The 21810-nt window shown below is 38.2% G+C and overlaps 2 protein-coding genes across 2 annotated transcripts; one reads left to right on the top strand and one right to left on the bottom strand.

Moving 5' to 3' along the window:
• Positions 1-5058: 5058 nt before the first annotated feature.
• On the bottom strand, positions 5059-7883 carry neu3.1 (sialidase 3 (membrane sialidase), tandem duplicate 1). The gene is made up of 3 exons (XM_062432928.1): positions 7747-7883; positions 7339-7578; positions 5059-7221 (listed from the first exon to the last, which is right to left on the bottom strand). Exons 2-3 carry the CDS (start codon positions 7561-7563, stop codon positions 6214-6216), a joined length of 1233 nt encoding a protein of 410 aa, XP_062288912.1. The 5' UTR covers positions 7564-7578; positions 7747-7883; the 3' UTR covers positions 5059-6213.
• A 391-nt stretch (positions 7884-8274) lies between these two features.
• On the top strand, positions 8275-14827 carry xrra1 (X-ray radiation resistance associated 1). The gene is made up of 17 exons (XM_062433652.1): positions 8275-8675; positions 9666-9814; positions 9901-9972; positions 10066-10138; positions 10249-10346; positions 10561-10709; positions 11766-11870; positions 11991-12109; positions 12225-12277; positions 12426-12515; positions 12970-13063; positions 13150-13268; positions 13550-13726; positions 13871-14030; positions 14152-14267; positions 14372-14477; positions 14561-14827. The coding sequence occupies exons 1-17, from the start codon at positions 8585-8587 to the stop codon at positions 14734-14736; spliced, it is 1947 nt and encodes a 648-aa protein (XP_062289636.1). The 5' UTR covers positions 8275-8584; the 3' UTR covers positions 14737-14827.
• The last annotated feature ends 6983 nt before the right edge of the window (positions 14828-21810 follow it).

Raw genomic sequence — 21810 nt, 5'->3', positions numbered from 1 at the left:
TAAAAAAAAAGAAAACAAAAACAGGTCATATAATGTTCACTGCTGATTGTTCACAGACGAATTATTTCTACAGAGGTCAAAGGTCAGAGCGACAGGTCTCTACAATGCATAGAGACCAAGAGAGGCTGAAAAATATTTAACTGTTGTCAAAGCAGATTTGACTCTTGTTAATCAAATGTTCTAAAGTGAAAAAAAAAACACCTCTGTGCTCAAATGCAACTTTAATGCGTGAACGGTACTTTCATTGGACATCTGAGTCTCCTCCCCTTGCAGCTGCCTGTTATTCTGTATGATGTTTAGTACCCAGCAGCCAGAGAGCCAAAGGTTAGTGTGTAGACTAACATTTCCCATAGTGTGCATGTGACTGGTCTGCCACGCTCACTTGTTTTACAGGGTTGGGAATAATGGATTACTTGTAGTGTCGTTACAGCGATCTGACTGTTAAAAAAAGGAAAAACTTAATCCAATCTGGTATTACTTTAAAGAAAAAAGCTCAGATCACATGCTTTTTAAGAACAGGCAAATTGGTTTATTACTTAGAAATATGATTTAAAGAAAAATTACATTAACGCAATTTTACACATCCTGAATTGACTTTTGGTACAAATTACTTGCTCCAAATTCCATCAAATGGATCATAAATAACAAAAGTAGCTGAAGAATTGTCTTTGAATTACAGTATTGTATGGCATTGTCTCAGTTGTTACTATTCTAAATTGGAGTGAGCAGATATTAAAACTTTGCAGGTAAATTTCCCAACCCTGCTGCTTTCTCAGCAGTCTTTTTGCCTCCTCTGTTTGTAAAACTGTGCGCATGTCCCTTTAAGAGAGAAAAACCCTAACAGGGTGTAAATGTGGCATGGCTTTTATGGCTTATGTAGATTTGCAGTGCCCTTGTAAGCCATTTTTTTTTACTCTAAATGGTCTGGCAGTTTGATCTAGGATCCGGGCTGGCGGGCACTCTTGCTTTAATGACTCAGTCCGCAGACATGGTGTCCATCTGACGTATAATCTTTGTGTTGTCCTCAACTGCATCAAAAGATGTTGACGTCGCCTTCAACGATGCCGTTCTTGTGAAGAACATCATTGGTTCTTAAAGGTTTGAGACAGTTGGACTATGTGGAGAGGTCACTGAGCGTCTGACACAATGATTTGGAAACACTGTGGTGAACAAGTAGTTTTCAAATGATAGGACATTAACAATTATCGAATTGATCAAATATGATATAACTCTTGCCACAGGTCACTTAGGGGTAAGATTTAGCAAATGTAACTTGTTTTTTTTTCTTTTTTTGGTGGAAGCGTAAAAATATAGCTTCCCTGCTCATTTCTCTGGGAGTCTCTCTCTCTCTCTCTCTCTCTCTCTCTCTCCCTCTCTCTCTCTTTTTCTCTTGTTCCCTTGATTCTTGCACACATGCACAACTCATTTTATACTGTGCATTTCATGCCTTTTCCCTTTAGTTTTGCATTGATCTCAATTCGTTGTAACGTGAGGGGGATTTGTTCCTTTTGTGATTTCCCATGAAAATACCACCACTCTCCAGGGCGGGGAGTATTTTGATAAATGAAGCCGTTTTAGTTGGCACAGTTACATTGTAAATAGGCTTAACTGTCTGGCAGTGAGATAACGAGATAAAGGTTACCTTTAAGTTTGATGAAAGAATTCCTGAAGGAGCAACTGAAACGCCGCTCCCCTCTGTGACTCTGTCGATGTACAGTCCAACTGAGTGTAGCTTCCAATGTACATAGAAACTTCAATCAAACCATGAAAATGTAACTTTGCCTGCATAACTTCTATTTTACTGTCTTGCAACAAAGAGAAACCAAAAGAGAGAAGAGACAACTCATACTGAATGTAACATGTCTGTTGCTCAATCTATGTTACCTAAAGGAATAAGCACAGAACGTGTTTTAAAGGTAGTTTCTTTTTGTGTTTTGTAAAAAAAAAAAATCTGCAGAGCTGTTGTACAAACATTTAAATTGGGATTCAGGCAAAGACACTTCATGCGTACACACCATCCTGGTAACTGTCATCTGCAAAGTCAAAATGCGCTCATCTGGCAGATAGGATTTTGTTTTACTACTCATAACCTGGACATAGTAGCTGGAATAGGCTAATCATAACTGTTGTATTGATGTGTATTTACACAATACTGCTTTAGCAGGCTCTTCAGGACAACATAAGTTAACCCTCCATGTTCACATTTAGAATAAACTGTTTATTTGTGTATATGTACAGGGAATTTAATTTATGAGCTGCATATGAACAGTTTATCCCAAAAAATATTCTGACGTGGGCAATATGTGGGCTCTTGGAGTATAATCTCAATTTCGATTCTCATATACCATGTGGTCCCAATTTTATCATCTTCATGTACACTTCATGACCACATGATGGACACATTTACCTATTAACAAATAACTTTATGTACACAAAACTCTCTGTTCATTCAGCATTTTATGCAGATAGACAGTAAAACAAGCAGCAGCTGCTCTTTGAACTACAGCGATATTGTTTTATTGCTTGGCAGACATGCTTTTACAACTAGTCAGTGTTCATAACGGAGCCATAAGCCAACAAACATAGACACCAGTAGATAACGCCCACACTTTGCCTCCAAAGCATATCAACCGTTTTTCTTCTGCAGAAACATTTAAATTAAAACCTTTAACCCTCATGAGGTTTGGTTGCTCAATTTCTGCATCAAGTGAAGCTCCAATTTGTGGTTTTCTGTTACTTCTGCAATAACAGATACCACACAAGTTTTTTCAGAGATGAAAAAGGAAATCTTATACTCAGAACTGTCTGTGCTCATGCAGAATAAGCTCTTCCTTCTATTCCTGAGTTTTTCATACTATGATCAATCTTTTAGTTTTCTCATAGCTTGGTAATGTGACATTTGTAACAAACAGCTTTGGTCTGTCAGATTCTCTTGTTATATGTGCAATATAGGTTCAAACTTAGTAAATATTTTTATTGGCTTTGGGTAATTAAGCTGTAAGAATTATTTCTTCTAAATTATTATTTGATCATTTTAACAATATGGGTGCTTTACGATGAGAACTTAACAGTTAAGGTGGGTGAAAAAACACTTAAAACTTCGATTTGCAAATAAGTTTCAATTTCAAAATTAGGTATGAGCTGCCATACGATTTTTTTCTGCTTAACAAAATTATAAAAAAGAACTATCATCCTTAAATCCTCCCTAATGTCTGTCATCTCTTTACCTTTGGGCCTCAGGGTTGTTTAAATGGATGGAACAAGAACAATGTCCTCTGCTGCTAAAAGAGTCATTCCTGCTGGGACACCACACATCCTTAGCATAAACATCTGTCGTACTAACACTGATAGCCTGCCTCTTTGCAGACTCCCTGAATGTCATCAGAGTGATAGACGAAACATATGTGTGAGTGTGTTACAGCAAGCCACCCTCTGATAAAGATGATCATATGCGTTGAAAAAATGTTGATGTCTCACCACAAACACTGTAGAGAGAGAGAAAAAAACAGGTGATTCACCACATGATTCATCCTCCCTGTGAAGACGAAGGTTGGACAAGGTGATGAAAAACAGCAACAGAGTCGGTACATAAACACATTTGAGATTTACAAGCCTTCATATCTTATAATGTACACTCAGTAACTTGCTCAGTTGTTGCTTTTGTGATTCTATTCCTGATCAGGCCTACTACTGAAGTCCCAAGTGTCCTGTTTCTGTATACCTGGGGTCACAGGGCATAATTAAAATGTGCAGGTCAGAAATGTCTTCATTCATTGTCTGATTGATTTTTAAGTCAATCTGTTTTCGAAGAAGGTGCCACTTTATGGTTTTATCTTGTGTAATTTGTGTTCCTGTGTTTCTTCACTTCTCCTTTTTAAGTGGACTTAAAGGATATGGCTGGTGTTGTTCTATATTTTTCTTATTGTAAAATAAATCCAATCAAAAGACCAATATCAACGAACCAGTGAATTGACCCTACTAACAAACATTGCCTGTGTAGACAAATCCAGATATGACTGACTCATCTGTGACAGAAAACGTCGCTGTTGTTCAAAAACTATGGGGCCACACTGTTGCACTAACACTGTTACTTCTTGAGAAAGAAGTAACATGTTCCTTCTTTCTCAAGAACACAAGCGTTGTTTTTACTGAGTCAAACAGCATCCTACTCCAGTAAATATTCACTACAGCACCAAATATGTATTAATCCTCATCTGAAAATAGCCCTCAACAAATGAACTATTTACTTACGTTTAAGTAACGTTTGCTAAAAAGTACAGTGCTCAGCTGTCTTAGAAAATTACTTTGCTTTAGAAAAAAATGTATTTGTAACATTTTGAAAGATCAATGTCCTCACATCTACATCAGATTTACATCAGATTTGAGTAAACACATGATTAGTTTTAGTCTTTTCATGGGATTTATTGAAAGTACATGACATAGAATAGTGTCTGCCTTATTGTTTGAACTTGAGGATGCAGCATTGTTGCAGTGGCCCTGCTGAGTGCATTCTTACCAGTAACATCCCTTGATCTGTACTTTGCAACTGTATGTTTCATTGTAATATTTCTATCCGTTTTCATGTTCACAGATGGCATACAAGTCATGCCAGGGTTTATTTAGTTATCATTTAGTTGCAGTTTAACAAAAAACTGTCACTCCTTTAACAGTATCATGTGCAAAACTTCACAAAGACTGAACATCCTCATTCCATCATCAACTAAAACGTTCTTCCTTGTCCTTAATTCATCCCTGCTGGCTGCACATCTGCTGAATCACATTCAGCTCCCCACAGATCACTTTACAACAAAAGTCCTTCACATCATTTTAGCATGCTGCAGCCCTAAGCCTCTTAGGCTGCCAGGGGACTGAAACACTCCCTACAGCTGATGTGTTTTTCATAGCTGCTTTTAAAACTATACCCGTGCCTTATCTAGTCTTTTATCCTCATTTGACAGACGATTATTGTTTCACTTGTCCTCTTAAATTCAACATTCAGCTGTAACCCAATAAAAAAAAGGCTACAAAAAATGGAAGAAAATGAGAGCCGGGTGATTACAGGTTACTTTTATTTTCTACTAAAATACATGTTTCATGCAGGTTTTGTCACTTTCCACAACAGTCAACAAAAACACAATGAAACTAGTGTCGAGCCACCTGGAGGCAATTTGCCTCACAACATTAGGCAAAGAGGGAGTTAAAATCACTCAGCACAAGGTTTTGTGTGTGCAAATTCCTAGTGGCTTTATAAATAGTATGTCTTCATCTGCTGTCACATGCTTTCAGTTAAAACCCATCAGCCAGCCAATCAAAACCTGGTCATAATACTGTACTTCAGGGGGAAAAAAGTCTGCTCACAAAATGATTGTAGTGCTGGAAAATAAATAAATACATAAATAATATAACCAAATGAAATATTGCTTCTGAAAATGAATGTAATATAAAAATGTCCAGTGTCCAGTACAAAGTAGCCCAAGTGCTTTTGACAGAATTAGCCTGAAGAAAGTACAGGAATTCTCTTTCAACTCTTTCAAAAACTCATAAATCTGATACAGTTCCATTGGTCTCTTCATTGATTAGCTGGATATGGCAAATAAATATCAAACCTTTAACTTTTCTGTCCGGTTTTGTCGCCGGCTTTGGCTGAATCTGAGACCATAGAGCAGGTTGTGCCCTGGCAGGCTGTGTGGCACAGCTTAAGTTTCAACAGTGGAGTAGAAGGCATATGTGAACCAGAGTACAGTAAATGCAAAGGAAAGTCTGAGCATGGAGGAAACTCTACGCTCTACTTTTACAATGATCGTCATATGAAAATAAAAAGAGGTAGGCAAACTCTCTGCACTGCTCAGAAATGACAGTTCCATAAGATGCAGAAATCGGCATGAAGTACTTGTCAAACATGCAACACACAAAGCCTGTTTTAAAAATGACAGTCCAGCATGCTTAAATCATCCACAAACCCAATTAAAAAGTTTCCTTCCTTATACAGCTGGTTGCATAATAATACTATTAAGACTTGAATTACTTTTTTAACCATGTAAACAAGGAGACAACAAAACACACGATTAATGCATGCATCATCATCTCCGGACTGTAGAACAACAGTAAACACAGACAGATGTTACTGCACAGCATATTTAGCGACGTTTGCTTGGATTTTTAGGTTGCAGGAGAATGTTCGAGCTTTAAATACAGAAATAAAACAACCACAATTCAGCGCATCTTCTTGTCTTTCTTGCCCGTCTGCATGACATCATTGAGGCTAAACGACATGAACGCAATCTGCTCAAGTTCACTCTCTTTCCCACACTCCAGCAGGCACGAAAACTGATCCTTGTCCCCGTTGTAAGCCAGGTCTGAGTAACCACTGGGTCCGCTGTGGACAATCCTGGGCCTGTCCCATCCAGAAGAGTGCAGGGGGGAGCGGTTCAAATACACACCCATGTCCCTTCTACTAGACTTGTTAGTTGGGTGCATGAAGAGGAGCCAGGTTTGTGTGTCTGGAGACAAGAGGGATGTGCCACATGCTTTGCTCTCAGCGTCATCATTCGGGACAAATTCAGGAGCGGGAAATCCAATCACGCTGCCCTGGCAGCCGGAAGGTGGTTGCTCGACGAGCTCTGGAGCCACATGGGGCTTGTCAAAGTAGACGCCGCTGTTTTCACTCAGAGCCTCACACCTGTGGCCTCTGGAGTTACGAGCATTGCAGTAAAGGTGGCTCTTGCCCTCGTGATCTATGATCTCCGCCATCTCACATTCACATGACTTCTTTCGAAGCATCTTACCTATACGCCATGTCTGACCAAAGTCCTCACTAAATACTGACAGAGCCCGTGGGTAGACTGTAAAAGGAATAGGGAAGGAACAGCATCTGTAAGGGACATAATAGGCATAGGCTGGTATGATCAATCTTCCGTTCTCTAGCTGGACACCATGGCCTGGACCCACAGCGAAAGTGGCCCACTTGTGGATAGTGTCACCTATCACACTCTCTGTTAAGTCTGTCGCTTGGCTCCAGGTCTGGCCATCATCACTGCTGCTAACATAGCAAAGACGTGCCTTGTTCTTGCCTGTGAAGATCTGCCTGAACTCAGTGGTGTTTCCCAAGATGCAGATGAAAAATAAAAACAATGTTTTAGTGTTTTTTTCATACACAGGGCAAGGATTCATGGTGCGGTGGTTTGGTAGACATGCTGTTGACAGCTCCTGACTGGACGACCACTGGAAAATAATTGACAAAGGACAACAATTAAAAACCAGCATGAGCATGGATAACATTGATAATCTTCAGTACTAATGCAAAGGCTAATCTGCTAGTATCGGGGTGTGAATAATAACCTGAACATGTCCGTCATCCCTCAATGTTCCTCTTCTCATAACAAGAACTTTTGCATCATGGTCACAGGGCGAGGATCTTTTCTCTGCAAAGGCGAGGAAGGTGTGACTCTGCCTCAGGTAAAGAAGAGCAGGAATTCTGTATATTATCCCACTTGGCTCCCTTTCAAATAAAGTTGTTTTGACCGGTTCATCTCCACTGACACTTTTTGATGGCGTGTTTCCCATGGTGCATCAGAGTTCCTGTGAATAGAAAATGTTCCAGATGTATGACGACAAGTCTTAGCTTGTTCTTTACAGTAGAGGTTACAACAATCTTTGAAGCACAGAGTACCAGGAAGAGTTCACACTCCAACAGCTCCTCATATGACTGCAATGTGGCAAACTCTGCGTGCATAACAAAACCCTTACCTTCACTTATCACTCTTCACATTTGTCACCCTTGATCTCTGCGTGAACGGCATTTTACCGTGTAATTTCCACACCAAACCAGGGACCTCTGATGTTCACGACACTGGTGCTACGGGTTCATCTGAAAAGAAGACGGCACCGATGAAAGAGGCATCTTACGCTCACTTCCGCGTTCGTTCAGCCGACTGCTGAACAAGCCAAACGTCCGGCGTTAACTCGCTACATCAGATTGAGCTAAAGAAATATTCATGTTTAGCCATGTATTTTCTCATTTACGGAGCTAGCACTGTACCTAAATAACAAACAAGGTAGCTTAATAAATAAACGTCTTTATTAACGGTCAGTTAATAAAGACGCCGTTACAAAAACAACCCGCTGCGGCGATTCCGTCCTCCAGTGTCACGCATGCGCAATGTTGTTGCTTCTGATTAGAAGCTAGGTAGCTAAAGGGTTTAAACGAACACGAATTGTACGAAAATTCGTCTTGGTGAGTAATTAAATGCTTATATTTTGGTAAAAACAACTGCCGCATCTTCATAATAATAGTTTTTTGGTGTGTTCAAATAATCTACGGTGGCTAGGCGGGTAATTATCTTATTATTGAATTGAATCCTTAAACTAGTAACGCTAACCCGTAACGTTACCGCCCCCTGCTGGACGGGAGGTAGCGCCTTCGTCTGTTCATGCTGTTGCTAGGCGACAGGGCACCACAGTGTAGCTCATCTAATGTATAGCAGAGAGAGTAGTGTTTCCCGCTCTGCTTGTTATACGTGTAGGTAATACCTGCATAAAACGTTTTCCTTTTCTCTGAGATACGTGGATTATACATGCAAACAGGATGACTGCTGCATCCTATAAATTTGATGTTCGACAGAGAGATGCCACCAAATGTTTCCCAGCCCGGACATTTCTCCGTGGAGGGAAAGAAGGTGAGTAAAGTTAAGCCCTTTAGTAAGTCTGATGTGGATACAAGATAATAACTAGCCAACATACTCGAAATGATCAGCGACAAGGGCACTAACAAAACATACAGAATATTATTCATGTAGGCTAATAAAATAAATAATCTAAAAATAAACATTATTTTATATCATAATATTTTGCCAAACGGTTGAAACATCTGGAGATGGCTGCACATCTGGAAATGGCTGGTTCTTATTGTTATTAAACATACACAACAAATTAAACATTCTTTGGTCAAGCCAACTGATCACACTAATGAAAAATGCCCATGATATCCAGGTCCAATTGTATTTTATTTTTATTTTGTCTGGTCAAAAATATATTTAAGTACAATGACAAGAAACAAAGAGAATCACATTTGAGAAGCAGCAAGTGTTAATTGTTAAAGTGATCATCAAAGGCGTCAGGATTGACATCAAAGATTAATTTTGTAAATACTGACCAATCATTTAATCTGCTGCAAGGAAATGGTTTGATTTAGAGGCTTTTTGAGGAGACAGGATAATGATACTTGTAATGATTTGTATGTTATGTGCCTATAGACTTTGTGTGATAAATAGCCTCTTTGCCAGTATGTTTCCATGTAGTGGAATGAATATTTATCATATATACTCAGTCAGGCAGTAATGAATAAATGATAAGATTATTAATGTATGAACAGGGATACTACACAAACAGGCATCATGGCCATTTCAACATTCAACAACATGAGTGGAGGGTCTAATTTTCAAACACAGTTTCTATGTTAGATGTCGGACACATTTGTCAACAGTACGGTAACAGTACATTTATTTTCTTTTATTTCTGGATTTTTATTTGATCTGATTTATCTGATGACATGCATTCTTAACTCTGCTGGTAATTGGATTTTTAATGATCTTATTGGTTGTATACATTTTTAAAGCTGCAACGAATACCTGCTGACATGATTGTATTCCTTTCGGCTTACCTTGCAGGTGCTGGTCATTGGCTTGTGGCTTACAGAAATGCAGAGGACCATAAATACATGAATGTGCACAGAAGATTAAAAGAGCATTATAAAGAATGTGAGGGCAGCAGGGTGGTTGATACTCCTCATGGTAATACATTAGACGGGCCTTTCCTGGTAAGCCACTGAAATCTACTTATATGATAATTGCCTATTGGACAAAAGATAGCAAAGCAATTACAACTTTAAACTTTCTTTTGTAGCTTCGATTACATTGTGTTGATAAGCCTTCCGAACTGTGTTCAGTAGACATCAGTGAGCAGAATCTGAACTCTGTAAGAATCACTTTTAACATTTTCATCAAAATAATTTGTTAGCTTTTCAGTGGAAACGATTATAGATTTTTTTTTCTTCCTGACTGCATACAGGTGAAGCCAGAAGATTTCAAGGTGTTTGATAATGTCGCTTGCATCGACGCATCTATCAACTTCCTCTCCTTAGGTGATTACACTTAGATATACACATTTACTTTACATTTATTTATATCAAATTTACTTTGAGGAAAGTTTTGTGTATCAAAGGTTTCAGAAATGTCTTGTTTTTCTCTTTAGGGCCTTTCAGCAGTTTTGTGTCTTTAAGAGAACTCAATCTGTCTTTAAATGGGCTCTGCAACATGACTTTTGATGCTGCTGCCTTCCCTAATCTTGAGGTAAGATAACCGACTTTGACAGACTTAATGACACGGAAATAATAAACAACTTAATTTGACTTGTTTAGTTTTCCAACTGCTCCCTCTTTGTTCCTTTCTCCTCCACTTTCTTTCATCGTGGAGCTATAACCCTTCTTCTTCTTCTTCCTTTCCTCTTTTGTCTCCTCAGTGTGTTTATTATGTGTATCAAAATAGTTTATTTCAATCCTCACAGGCAATGGATTTGTCCTACAACAGGCTGTCGGCTGATGACATTTTTTCCATCGGGTGGCTTCCGTGTCTAAAAATCCTGCATCTGACTGGAAATCAGCTTCACCATCTTCCACCTAATCTTGGTTCTTTAAACCAAGACTCCACTCAACAGTTAGTTTTCCATGAAGGAGCAATGTATGAGTGTCTAAGTGCAGAGCTTTCATTTTATTTGTAGTATTACTGCTAATGAAAAAATGCTTCATTTGAGAAGGCACATTTTATCTGGTCAACTCACACGCTCAGCATAAAAGTGCATAAATTTGCTCTTATCTGCTAATAGTTTCAGCATTTTGTCCATCTACTTTAATGTAAATTGGTGCTAAAATCAACTAAATTTATCCACTTATCTTTTAAAACTATTTGCTCGTTTAGAAAAAAAATGGCTAGAACACAAGTAGATAATTGATTGAAGTATTGAACCTAGCTCTGCTTGTTTGTTCCAACTTCACACACAGGTCACTTCTGTCAAGCACTGCCTTTAGTGAGTGAGGGAGCGGGGAAAAGCCTTCTTTCCATAAAAAAAAAAAAAAGAATTAAAAGAAATAAAAACATTGAAATGAATCATAGACAAGCTGCAAGAATTAAAGACAACTATGATACAGCACATGAAAAATTATTCTTTTACTAGAGTAAGGCAGTGTCTTCTTAAGTTGGCTGTGCCTATAATACAATATCTTTCTTGCAAAAATATTGCCAAGTCTTTATGGATATAGTTCATAAATATAAATGAAGAGTCACATTTCCAAACTTTATTAACCAACAATGATCCAAACACATTCATAAACATGTTTCATAATGATATGTCAAACTAGGTATGTCAGTCATCATTTGGAAGGCCATGTCCTCATGTATTAATCATGTTTATCAGTATACTAAATCAGTGAGTTGGTTATAAATTCAATACAAGTTGTCTGACTACTTACTTGCACAAAAAGGCCACCAGCTGAAGTTGCAATTTAAAGTTTTCAAACTGACCAAAAGAGGGTGCACAAATGTTCAAAATTCACACTGATGCATCTGGTGAGATAACGTGTGACGTTCAATACACCTGCTCTACAGCTAAAATGGTGTTACCATAACTTTACAATTATTGCATTCATTCTGTGTGTATTTATGTATTTTTAATGCTGGTAAATTGTACTGTTTTTTTTTATTTTTTTTGTATAGGCCGACTAAAGAAGAAGTCACACAGTTCAATTCTCTTGAAGTCCTGATGCTTGATGATAACAAGTTGTCTTCTGGGGTCTTGAACAGTCTTGCAAACCTTAAGAGGTCATGACATGGTTTCAAGTTTTCTATTTATAGTATCTTAAACTTAAGCCAGATCTGTATTTTACATTGCACAACAAACTCTGAAAATACTCATAAAGAATTCTTTATTGTCAATTACAGGCTAAAACACTTAAATCTACAGGGGAACTGCATCTCTGAAGTACCATATCTGCACTTAACGGGCTGTTCAGACCCTGCACAGGCTTCTATTGAAGAGCAAGCAGAAGAAGAGGGACTTGGTAAATGCTCAACATGTACTTGATGTCATTTTTGCATATCTTTACAATGGACCTGCATGTCAGAGTTCATCCTCAGAGAAATGCTGATATAGTCTATTTCTTCCTGTCAATCCAGCCCACCCTGAACCAAACCCGAACCATGATGAGAATTTCAAGAGAGCCGTTCAGGTAATTAGGTGGACTGTAGTCTCTCTCTTTTTTTTTTTATGTTTCATTACTGTGTTTAATCTACATTATATATGCTCTGCTGCACACACTATTTAATTATCCCACTGAGGATGAATAAAGTTCTTAAACTTGTCCTCACTCACCTTAGATCTCTCAAAAGGAAAACTTTGAAGAGTACTGCAAAGGATCCAGTTTGCCACTACCAGAGCTTCAGTCCCTCAATTTAGCTGACAACAAGGTGTGTTGACTATTTTAATAATAATTTTAATAATCACTGCTAAAAGTACAACTTTACTTGACCCTCCACTAGTGAATTATTAATATGGTTCAAATCTGACATATATTATGTATGTTATTTTGAAGTACGGCTTATGTATTACTGCTCTTTTCTAGTACTTTATTAAATATTAAAATGTTTATCCACCGGAGCGGTTTGGATGCTTAACCACACCTGCTATCATAGAGCTTGCCTTTTGGTTTTCATGAATATGGATGTGATTTCAATTTTTTAAAGATTCTGACCAAATGAAGATCCAAGTAGGACCGAAAACATTGTCATTATTAAACTTTTGTGGTTTGCAGGCATTACCTTTTTTTAATTGATGCTGTGTTCCCCTAATTACTCTCCTTCAACTAAAAAATAAATGATCCTTTTTGATAAATGACATGTCTCATCAGTGTCTTGTCATCAGATTGCAAAGGAAGAAGCGCTGTTGGCTGTGGTTCTTTTCCCGATGCTTCGAGAAATTGATATTCACTGCAACCCTCTAACCACAAAGAGAAGCGGTAAACCTCTTCTTTTTTCTCATCATCATTTTTTTGAAGATGACTTCTAAGGCTCAAATCGCCTTTACGATTTTCTTTCCGCACAGGAGACCCTCCTTTACTAACCCATTACCTCAAAGAGAGACGGGGGATAACAATAAAGCGTAAAAAGACATCAGAAGTTGTTAAGCTCCCTCTGAAAGTGTCTACTGATCCAAAGTGGAAGGTTTGATGTGTTCTGCATTGTTCAGTGTTGATAATCTAACCTCCAGATTTCACCAAAACATACAGTGGCTGCTCTCATGTAGAATCCCTGACATAAAAACTTGTTTGACTACACTACTACTACAAAAATTGTGTAAAAGTAACAATAAAAAAAAAAAAAAGATTAAAGAGTTGTAGCATTAGAGAAACATGGGTTAACATGGGGTTTACACAGCTTTCATAATAACACAAATCGATAATTATCTTGATAAACAAATAAAGCAAATCTTTTTTGACATCTAGGTATTGCAGGTGAAGGAAAGGATCCTTAAGGTGTCAAAGAGGGCGTTGATGAGGGATGCACCATGTCCTAATCAAACTCAGGCTGAGGAAGGTGAGGTGACAACACCAGGATCTGAAGGCAAGAATAACGGAGAAGAAACCCTCAGAGAAAATACAGAGCACTTCTTTGTGACTCAGGTATGGACAGTTTTTCTGATTCTCACATTTCAAGGATTCAAGACTCTTCTCGTTTAGGAGATATAAATTCTTTTCAAAAATACATGGTGGATTAGTGCCTAGGCATGTTCTTTGAATAATTTTTTACTGTTGTTTCATTGTCAGGCATCAGACATTCCTGAATATGAGTGTGAACTTCAATCGGATGAGGAAGAAACTGCCGAGAGCGAGAAGAGAAACGAGAATGATGCTATTTCTGAGAAATTCAGATGCTGCAAAATGTTGATGGATGCAAAACCAAATCCTGATGTGGTGGAAACCATCGGTGAGGACTGTAGTTTCACCTGCAGATATTTATTTCTGTAGAGTTTCTTTGAGCCCTAAAACGTTCGCCCCCATAGTGAAGGGGAATATTCATGTTTCATGTTTTTTTCCCCCTTCAACAGGAATTCAGACAGCTGTTCGAATGCTGGAACACACACTGAAGAATCTTAATGTTTACAGAGACTCAAAACCAAAACTTGATAGCATCCAGACACCGTACAGAGAGAGAGAGAAAAGGGTTTGATATTGTGCTGCACAAAATTCCTTCACACTCACAACTGCAAACAAGACGTTTGTCGCCTGAATGTTATGACTTTAAAATAATAACTTTTCTGCATACAGGTTAAGGAACTTCCAGCACAGAGAACAATAAAGCAGCCAACTGAAAGGGTCGATGAAATGATCAAGGAAATCAAAGGGAGCAAAACGATAAAAGAAGCCTCCTTAAGTATGCTCATTTCACATAGAATAAATATCAGCAATCTATACTTTTCATGACATTTCACATCTTATACTTTGTTTTCTTTGCAGACATTGTCATACACGGCACAAGCGTTAACAAGCAAGAACAAAAGGAAGGTCTTCTGCTGCTGAAGGATATGAAGACAAAGTACAAGATGGTCCATGAGAGAACAATGGAACAAGTAGCCAGAATTGAGTCTGATAGAAACACTGAGCAACGCAGCGCTGAACCTGTGCAGAATTAATATGAAAGTGTCCATGATGACGTACAGTTAGTCTGAGTATCCAAAAGAAAACCAAACATACAGTATGTCAGAAATAAAAACAAAGGTGCGGTTGGTGAATCTTGCATATTGTTGTTTGTTTTACTGAACAGCCAACTCAGATCGTTTCCTTATGGCCGACATGAAACTGCGTGTAAGGGGAAACTTTATTTGGAACTTAGACAAAGCTGTCAGTGTGATGAGGGCTGGATTAATCCGCCAGGGGGCCCAAAACCACAAAAAATGAGCTGTGGTTCCCTCTAGGCCCCCATTTCTGCCTCTTTTTGTGCGTTGTGTATGTATTAGTTGATCATTAATAATGTGTTTATGTTAATGTTATCACAAACTCATTTAGGAATATGTGCTATATAAGCATCAAGATTAGGTGTCACCTTAAGGCTTTTGTTATTTCAGTTCATATTCTTGTATATAAAGTATTACAAACAAATGTTCAATTCATCAAATTACCACAAACTGCCAACAGATGAACCAAGTCCAGGCCCACTTTGCCTCGTTACTGTTCCAGCCTTGTTTGCATCTGTGGCATTCACTGACATGTCAGTGTTTCCATCTAATTAATAGTGTGACAAGCACAGAGTGTTTCGAGCAGCTGCAACCACCACTGCTATGACCAGATTCAATCCAGGATGCACATATAAACTGTTTGCCAACAGAGTTCAGCTGTCAGGATAAACTCTTTCTATACATTTGTATTGTATACGTCAAAAAATAATCATTGGGGGTTTTTTTCTGTCAGTGTTTCCTCTGGTTGAACCTGTTTCTGTAAGCAAGCCAGAGATTGTCTAAGCATGGAAATAATGTGTTTAATTTCAAATCAAGACAGCTGGCTGCAGTAACTGTTGCGGAGTATGTGAGTTCCTGTGTTCATCCTGGAGGCCTTCACCCTGCTGAATGTGAGATCACCTGTTAAGCAATGCTTCCTTTCCATCAAAATGTAAGTTTTGTTTGTTCATATTTTGGGGCAATTACTCTTTAAATGGGAACTTTGCTTGTGGATACCTTTGGAATATATTTAGTACGAGAATCAGTCTGAAGCTTTGTTGCCATGAGTGCTAATTTAGAGCAGTGATGAAGTGATTATTTGGAAATATTGCACAACCGTGAGCCAGTCAACATGGCATAACATAAATATATACATGTATATTTTTTTAACCAGGGGGACATTTATCCACTGAGTAGCAGACTAAAGCCGACAGGAGCTTTCACACTGCAAAATTGCAGGTGACTGAAAGTACTGATGAACTCTTATTACACCATAAATTATCATATGCGACATTCCTACTGTCTTACAATGGAAGCTTTTTTAGAAATGTCATGTTTTGTTTTCGTCGTTCATTCCCCTTTTCTGTCACGGTCTTCATATGATTTCAATTATTTCGGAGCAGCTAGCAGATGTGGAATGCACATTCAGCCCAGGTGGAATAAATCATAATTCAGAGGGTATTTCATGGGATTCCACATTATTATATTCATTGAGACCATGTGTTAATATTTCCCAGCTTCTGTGTGTATTTATGGTAAATAATATACATTACAGTATTGTTTACAGTATTTAAAAATGTATACATTTTTAATATTTTTCAAATATTGTTGCGGATCAATTTCTTAATTTATGATCTATAGATTTGTAAGATGAAATTCTACTGAAAAGTACCAGAGAGATATTCAAATCCAATATCAAATTATTGATTTATAACTTAAACACTGACAAACCAATTTTAAAGAAATGGCCAGGCTTTCAATAAAGCAAACCTGGACCTGGAGACCAGAATCCCTTCAGTTTTATTTTGTCCACAACACTTTTATTGCACTATCTAGCCTCCAGTATAACTGAAGTAAAGGCCTTATGAGGATTTGTTGTTGCAGTCAGCGACATGATGCGGTTTGTTCTTCAGCCAGAGAGTCCTGGCATAAATTTATTTTTTGCCTGACCAGAAAGTTGTTGCAGAGTAATTTTGAAGTGATAATGATTACTATGTCAAGCATCTATGTTGCCTGAGCGCAGTTTTTTCATGTTGGAATTCTTTGATCTGAGAACAAAACGGACATGTACTGTTGTGCAAGAGGTTGTTATACGTGTTATTTTTCCACAGTTCTGGTCAATGATCAGTCACAACAACGGCTGTTTTATTCCAAGAAGTCACTGACCTCACCGCAGACTCATAAACCTCTTAGGTAAACTTATCAGAAACAATCTTTTTCTACATACATGTTCATGTCCACAAAACGCTTCAGAATAACACAAACTTTGTTGTGATACACACATTCTTCCTTTGTTTGCTTGTGTATTTCCCCTCTAACATAAACCTGTGGTGCCTATCCTTCCCAAATGTATACTTTCCAGTCTATTTTTGCATGCACTAATATGCAAAAATCAATCAATCAAGGGTTGGGTAAGCACCAAATACATCCTGGTTGCACGCATACATCATCACCACTCTCTACAATCCTGAGAGAATTTGGCTCATAGCATCAGGACAAAAGTAAGAGGGGAAAATACCTTTCTGAGTCTGATCAATCGATCATCACACACTCATCAAAGTAGTTAATGCCTGAATCTGTCAAGGGATGAAATTTCAGCTGCAAGGCTGCCACTGAACGTGACCAGCAAGGAGAAGTCTATAAAAAATGACTTTAATTATTACACAAGCCTATTTATTCATATTTCACCACAGTTTGCACCAAATACTGTGTGGAAATATTGTTGCTTTATGTGTGAACTTACAAGATTACCAGAAATGCTCCGAGATCTGCTTCCACCTTCTTCAGGCATTTTTTACCCAAGCAAATTAATTTATCATAGCAGTAATAGCTGTGGCAGATGTTAATGTTTACAGCAAACCAAGTTGTTAGCAGTAATTATCTGCTTTGGCTGATATATTTATAATTAAACCGCCCCCCTATCTGTGACTTTCTACAACTGTAACTGCAATATTGAAGTTGAAATGTTAGCAAAAGGGCTTTAAACTCAGGGGTAATATTAGCTGGTCAGCAAGCAGCACTGTTGATAATTCCACATTAGAGTAAATAAAGAAAACTCATAAACATGTAGCTATGTTTTCACTTACACTATTTAGCTCTTGACTCTTTGACAAAAATAACTTCCTGCAAATAATAGCAAAGGACAAGAGGCTTAATAATTTAAAAGTTTAATTATTTGTGTGTCATAGATCACTTTAATTTAAGAAATTCTGAAGCTGTATTGTATGCAATTGTGTATTACACTTCCATAAAGTTGGGTGACTCACAAGAGACACATTTTTTTTTAAATAGTCTAAGTCAAACCAGCACATAGTCCGAGATATCCTCATTTTTAGTCGATATCTTTGAAGCTGAACAATCACTGTATTTTACCTTTCCCACAATGCACCTTAATAATGTCTTTTGCATTGTCTTTGCAACTGTCACTTTCTGGTAAATGCCCACACTGTTTCAAACTCCATGCCCCCAGATGGTAAAACAGGCTTACTGTTATAAATATGTACTCTGTAAACCCGAGTCCATATAGTACTGATGACATCACCATGGCATCACCAGGCGAATCTTTTTCAGACTTTGGAAAGCTCCCGCCAGACCCACAGAAAACTGTTTTCACAGTTAGCACCTACTCTTCATAACAAGTAAACTGAAATCTGATGTGTGAATTCTGCGTAGTGCCCCTTTAAGATAGCTTTTTTATGTTACTTTGATCGGCCTCCAAGTTGATTTGCATCTCTTATCTGATCAGTCTGTTGCTGTTTTCTTGGAATGTGACATTTGGACTTTTCAAACATCACCACAGGCGCTCTGCTAGACGAGTAATCTGGCCCACTAATATTGGTGATTTACACTTGCTGACCTCATGGAGGCATGCATGCTGAAGAAGTGAAAATGGTCTACTAATGTGACAAAATACTTCTAGACTGAAGACAATTACACAATCCACACATGTCTGCAATTTATTCCCTATAAATATGTAAATTCATTCCAGACGTTTCATTATAATAAAATTAGTTTTACTTTACATTGTACAGTGAAACTGAGAGAAACTTTTTTATTTTTTTTATTGGACTCCACTGCACATTTACATCAGCACTGAATAAACAAACAGTCAAAAAGACTCAGTTATGCTTTTCCTCAGTAACCGCTTTTGTTCTTACCATGAAAAACTGATGAGGTGAGTTATTAACTGAAAACACATTTTTATCCTTGCTCTTGGTGATATAACAGAATCTGGCAGGAGAGCAGGATACTCTGTCCAACAGCAAAAATAACAAAAGACATTGGCGTAGAAAGGCATCGATGGTCTGTGTCTTAGGCAAGACCGATCTTTGTTTAGATATCTATATGTGTTTCTTTCCGTATATTTGATCGCAGCACAGTTTCACATCTGGAGCAGTCATCGCGGCAATCAAGCCTGAGAAATGTTTGGGTAAGATTTGTTTGATTCTCAAATTGAGGGCCAACAGTTAAGCTTTGAGAATAACCCTGTGGAGACTCAGACACCAGATTTGGCTCAGACCAAATAGGCCTGAATACCTCATCAACACTCCTCATTACTCAAGTGCCAAATGAGTTCACTGCAGACTGGACCTATTCATTATTTCTTTTGATGGACGATTGAACTGTAACACACTTATCCTGTAATCCTGGGAAGGCTTCTGGCTGACATCTGAATAGAGGCCATTATGAATTACAGATCATAACCGTAAAGTTGTTGTTGTTTTCTTTATTCTTTGAAACAAAAGATCTTACTGTGGTCTGCCTTTAATCGTTTACATTCATTACAAGCATGTGTTTAAAATGTTGACCTTTAAGCTGAGCTGCTCAGGATAAGAGGATGAAGACCAAAGTGTTCATGACATGTATCCCGGTATTGTCCGTAGTTTCTTGGCCAGACTCCAATCATCAGCTAAAATGATCAGGGCCAACTTAATTAATGAGAGGGTAAGGGTGTAAAAAACAGAGCCCTTGATAGATTTCGGAAGTATTTTGATGAAGTATAAACTCAGGGTTTCTGCTGAGCACCTTAATCAGCTATGAAAGCAAACACATCTATCAGACTTAATTAACTTAACACAATTTGGCTCCCTTTGAATCAAAAGGCTGCCTGATTGGTTTGCAATGCTTCAGTTCCTCACAAACACTGCGCGCATCTGCGAGGAGCTATACTTGCTGCAGCAGGAGAGGAAATGTTTCATTTGATCTTTGAAAATAAATTAAACTCAACTGCTTTCCTTTGCGAGACCGCGTGATATTTGCAAAGCTACACAAAGTCTTCGTCTTCTCTGTGACATGCATGAATTGATGTTCTCCGACTGCCCCGCAAAGGAAGTGACATATCAAACAAAACCCGGGGGTTTTGGGAAGAGATTTGTTAATATCATAATAATGGTAGTGCCTCCAATCCCGGGCCGAGTCGTGACCCCGAGTCTCACATTTTCTTCACTTCTCACTGAATCTGGGCTACGTGGGCAACAGGGTGGAGTACACATACACAGAGAGCCGACCGACTGCATGATTTATACCTACTGACTGCCCCCAGCTGTTACAATTGCCAGAGCCAAGACTAAGCATGCATAGCTGAATTGGCCCATGAGACGATCATCCACAAAATATGTGCTGATGGGATTTTCAACCAAAAAATGACACATATGATATGACAGACACACATGTCTAAACATGCAGCACCAAATATTGCATGTTTAAAACTTCCCAGTTTGCATGATTTCTTTGCATTTTTAATACAAACAAGTGAGGCATTGCACTGAAAATAACACTTTTTAAACCAGCATGGGAAAATGACAACGTGAAAATGTTAATTACTAATTTAAGTTGGCAGCTGTAAAGTAGAACGCCCCTTTCTCACCCTTCTGACTGGAACAGCCTCTTTGGACAACTAAAGGGAGAGACTGTTGTAAACTGTCAGGTCCAACAGCTTACACAAAAATATGACAGCCTTTTTGTGCAAGTAATGAAGGCACACAAGGGAAGTGCGCCTGTTTGAAAATATTGTTTCATGCCTTTAGTGAGAGACAGACAGAGCTGTCTGGCACAATGTGTGAAAGGAACACAATGAGTCATTGTGGAAGGGGAGGGGACAGAGCGAGCACGTCGGGAGTTCACAGAGAAGGGGAAGCAATATTATTCTGAAGGGCCCACTCAGTCTAGCAAATCTGCAGTTGCACACTGACAGAGTCATGGGAACCGCAGTGATAATTTGACACCTGTTGATCAAACAGGCCTGCGGACAGACTGCACACAGTGCTCGTAAGCAATAGAGTGCTGCTGCTGCTGCTCCCACAGATCATCATACCTGCGTACATGGAGGCTAGGGAACTCATTATTTCCATGACCAAGCGACAATGTCTTTAGGAGCGTTACTTCCAAGTTTGGATTTGTTTTGGTGGTTCCTATGTAATTATTTTGTATTATCTTCTTCCTTTGTTCTGTGTTTTGGAAATACTGATGTCTTCAGTTTTTTTGCCTACAATTAGATCTAACAGCACAACCCTAGAGAAACTCCAAACACTGGAGTAGAGATAGGTGGTAGTGATTTGTAGGGTTTAAGTTTACATCATAGCAGAAACACAGATGCAGAGAAAAAAATATAGCCATAGTAAATGTATTCCATTCTCATTGGTAGTTCATTTTTGCAGTTAATACATTTTATTGGCAGGCTAGTTGGCTGCATTTTCCAAACTTAGTGCTGTTGACACGTATTCCATGGTGAAAAAGTGCACCCAGAGTGTTTAAAAAATGAAAAAGAAAGAAAACAAAACTATAAATTATAATGAGAGAATCATCTTAAATGTTACGTGTAGAGAAGTTTTCTTAGAACTGAATTTCCACTGGCTTTAAGGGTAATTTAAAAAACATTAATAAAGAACAATAAATGCATACATAAAAATACGTTGTATATTTATATTGTATGGCATTTATCATTCAACCATTAGGACAATTTACAATGTGTGCCATTTTTTGTGTGAATTTTTAAGAAAACGTGTCACTGCTTTCCAGCTTAAAGGGAGTTGCTTTATGGCACAGAACAGAAAG

The sequence above is a fragment of the Scomber scombrus genome, chromosome 14, assembly GCF_963691925.1.
Source record: "Scomber scombrus chromosome 14, fScoSco1.1, whole genome shotgun sequence".
Taxonomy (NCBI): Eukaryota; Metazoa; Chordata; class Actinopteri; order Scombriformes; family Scombridae; genus Scomber; species Scomber scombrus.
This window is presented reverse-complemented; position numbering and strand designations above follow the sequence as displayed.

Coding starts and splice junctions, on each gene's coding strand:
- neu3.1 (XM_062432928.1), bottom strand. CDS start 7,563: ATGGGAAACACGCCATCAAAAAGTGTCAGTGGAGATGAACCGGTCAAA. Junction 7,222..7,338: donor GGGATGACGGACATGTTCAG/GTTATTATTCAC, acceptor ATTATTTTCCAG/TGGTCGTCCAGTCAGGAGCT.
- xrra1 (XM_062433652.1), top strand. CDS start 8,585: ATGACTGCTGCATCCTATAAATTTGATGTTCGACAGAGAGATGCCACC. Junction 13,064..13,149: donor TCTAACCACAAAGAGAAGCG/GTAAACCTCTTC, acceptor CTTTCCGCACAG/GAGACCCTCCTTTACTAACC. Junction 14,478..14,560: donor GATAAAAGAAGCCTCCTTAA/GTATGCTCATTT, acceptor TTTTCTTTGCAG/ACATTGTCATACACGGCACA.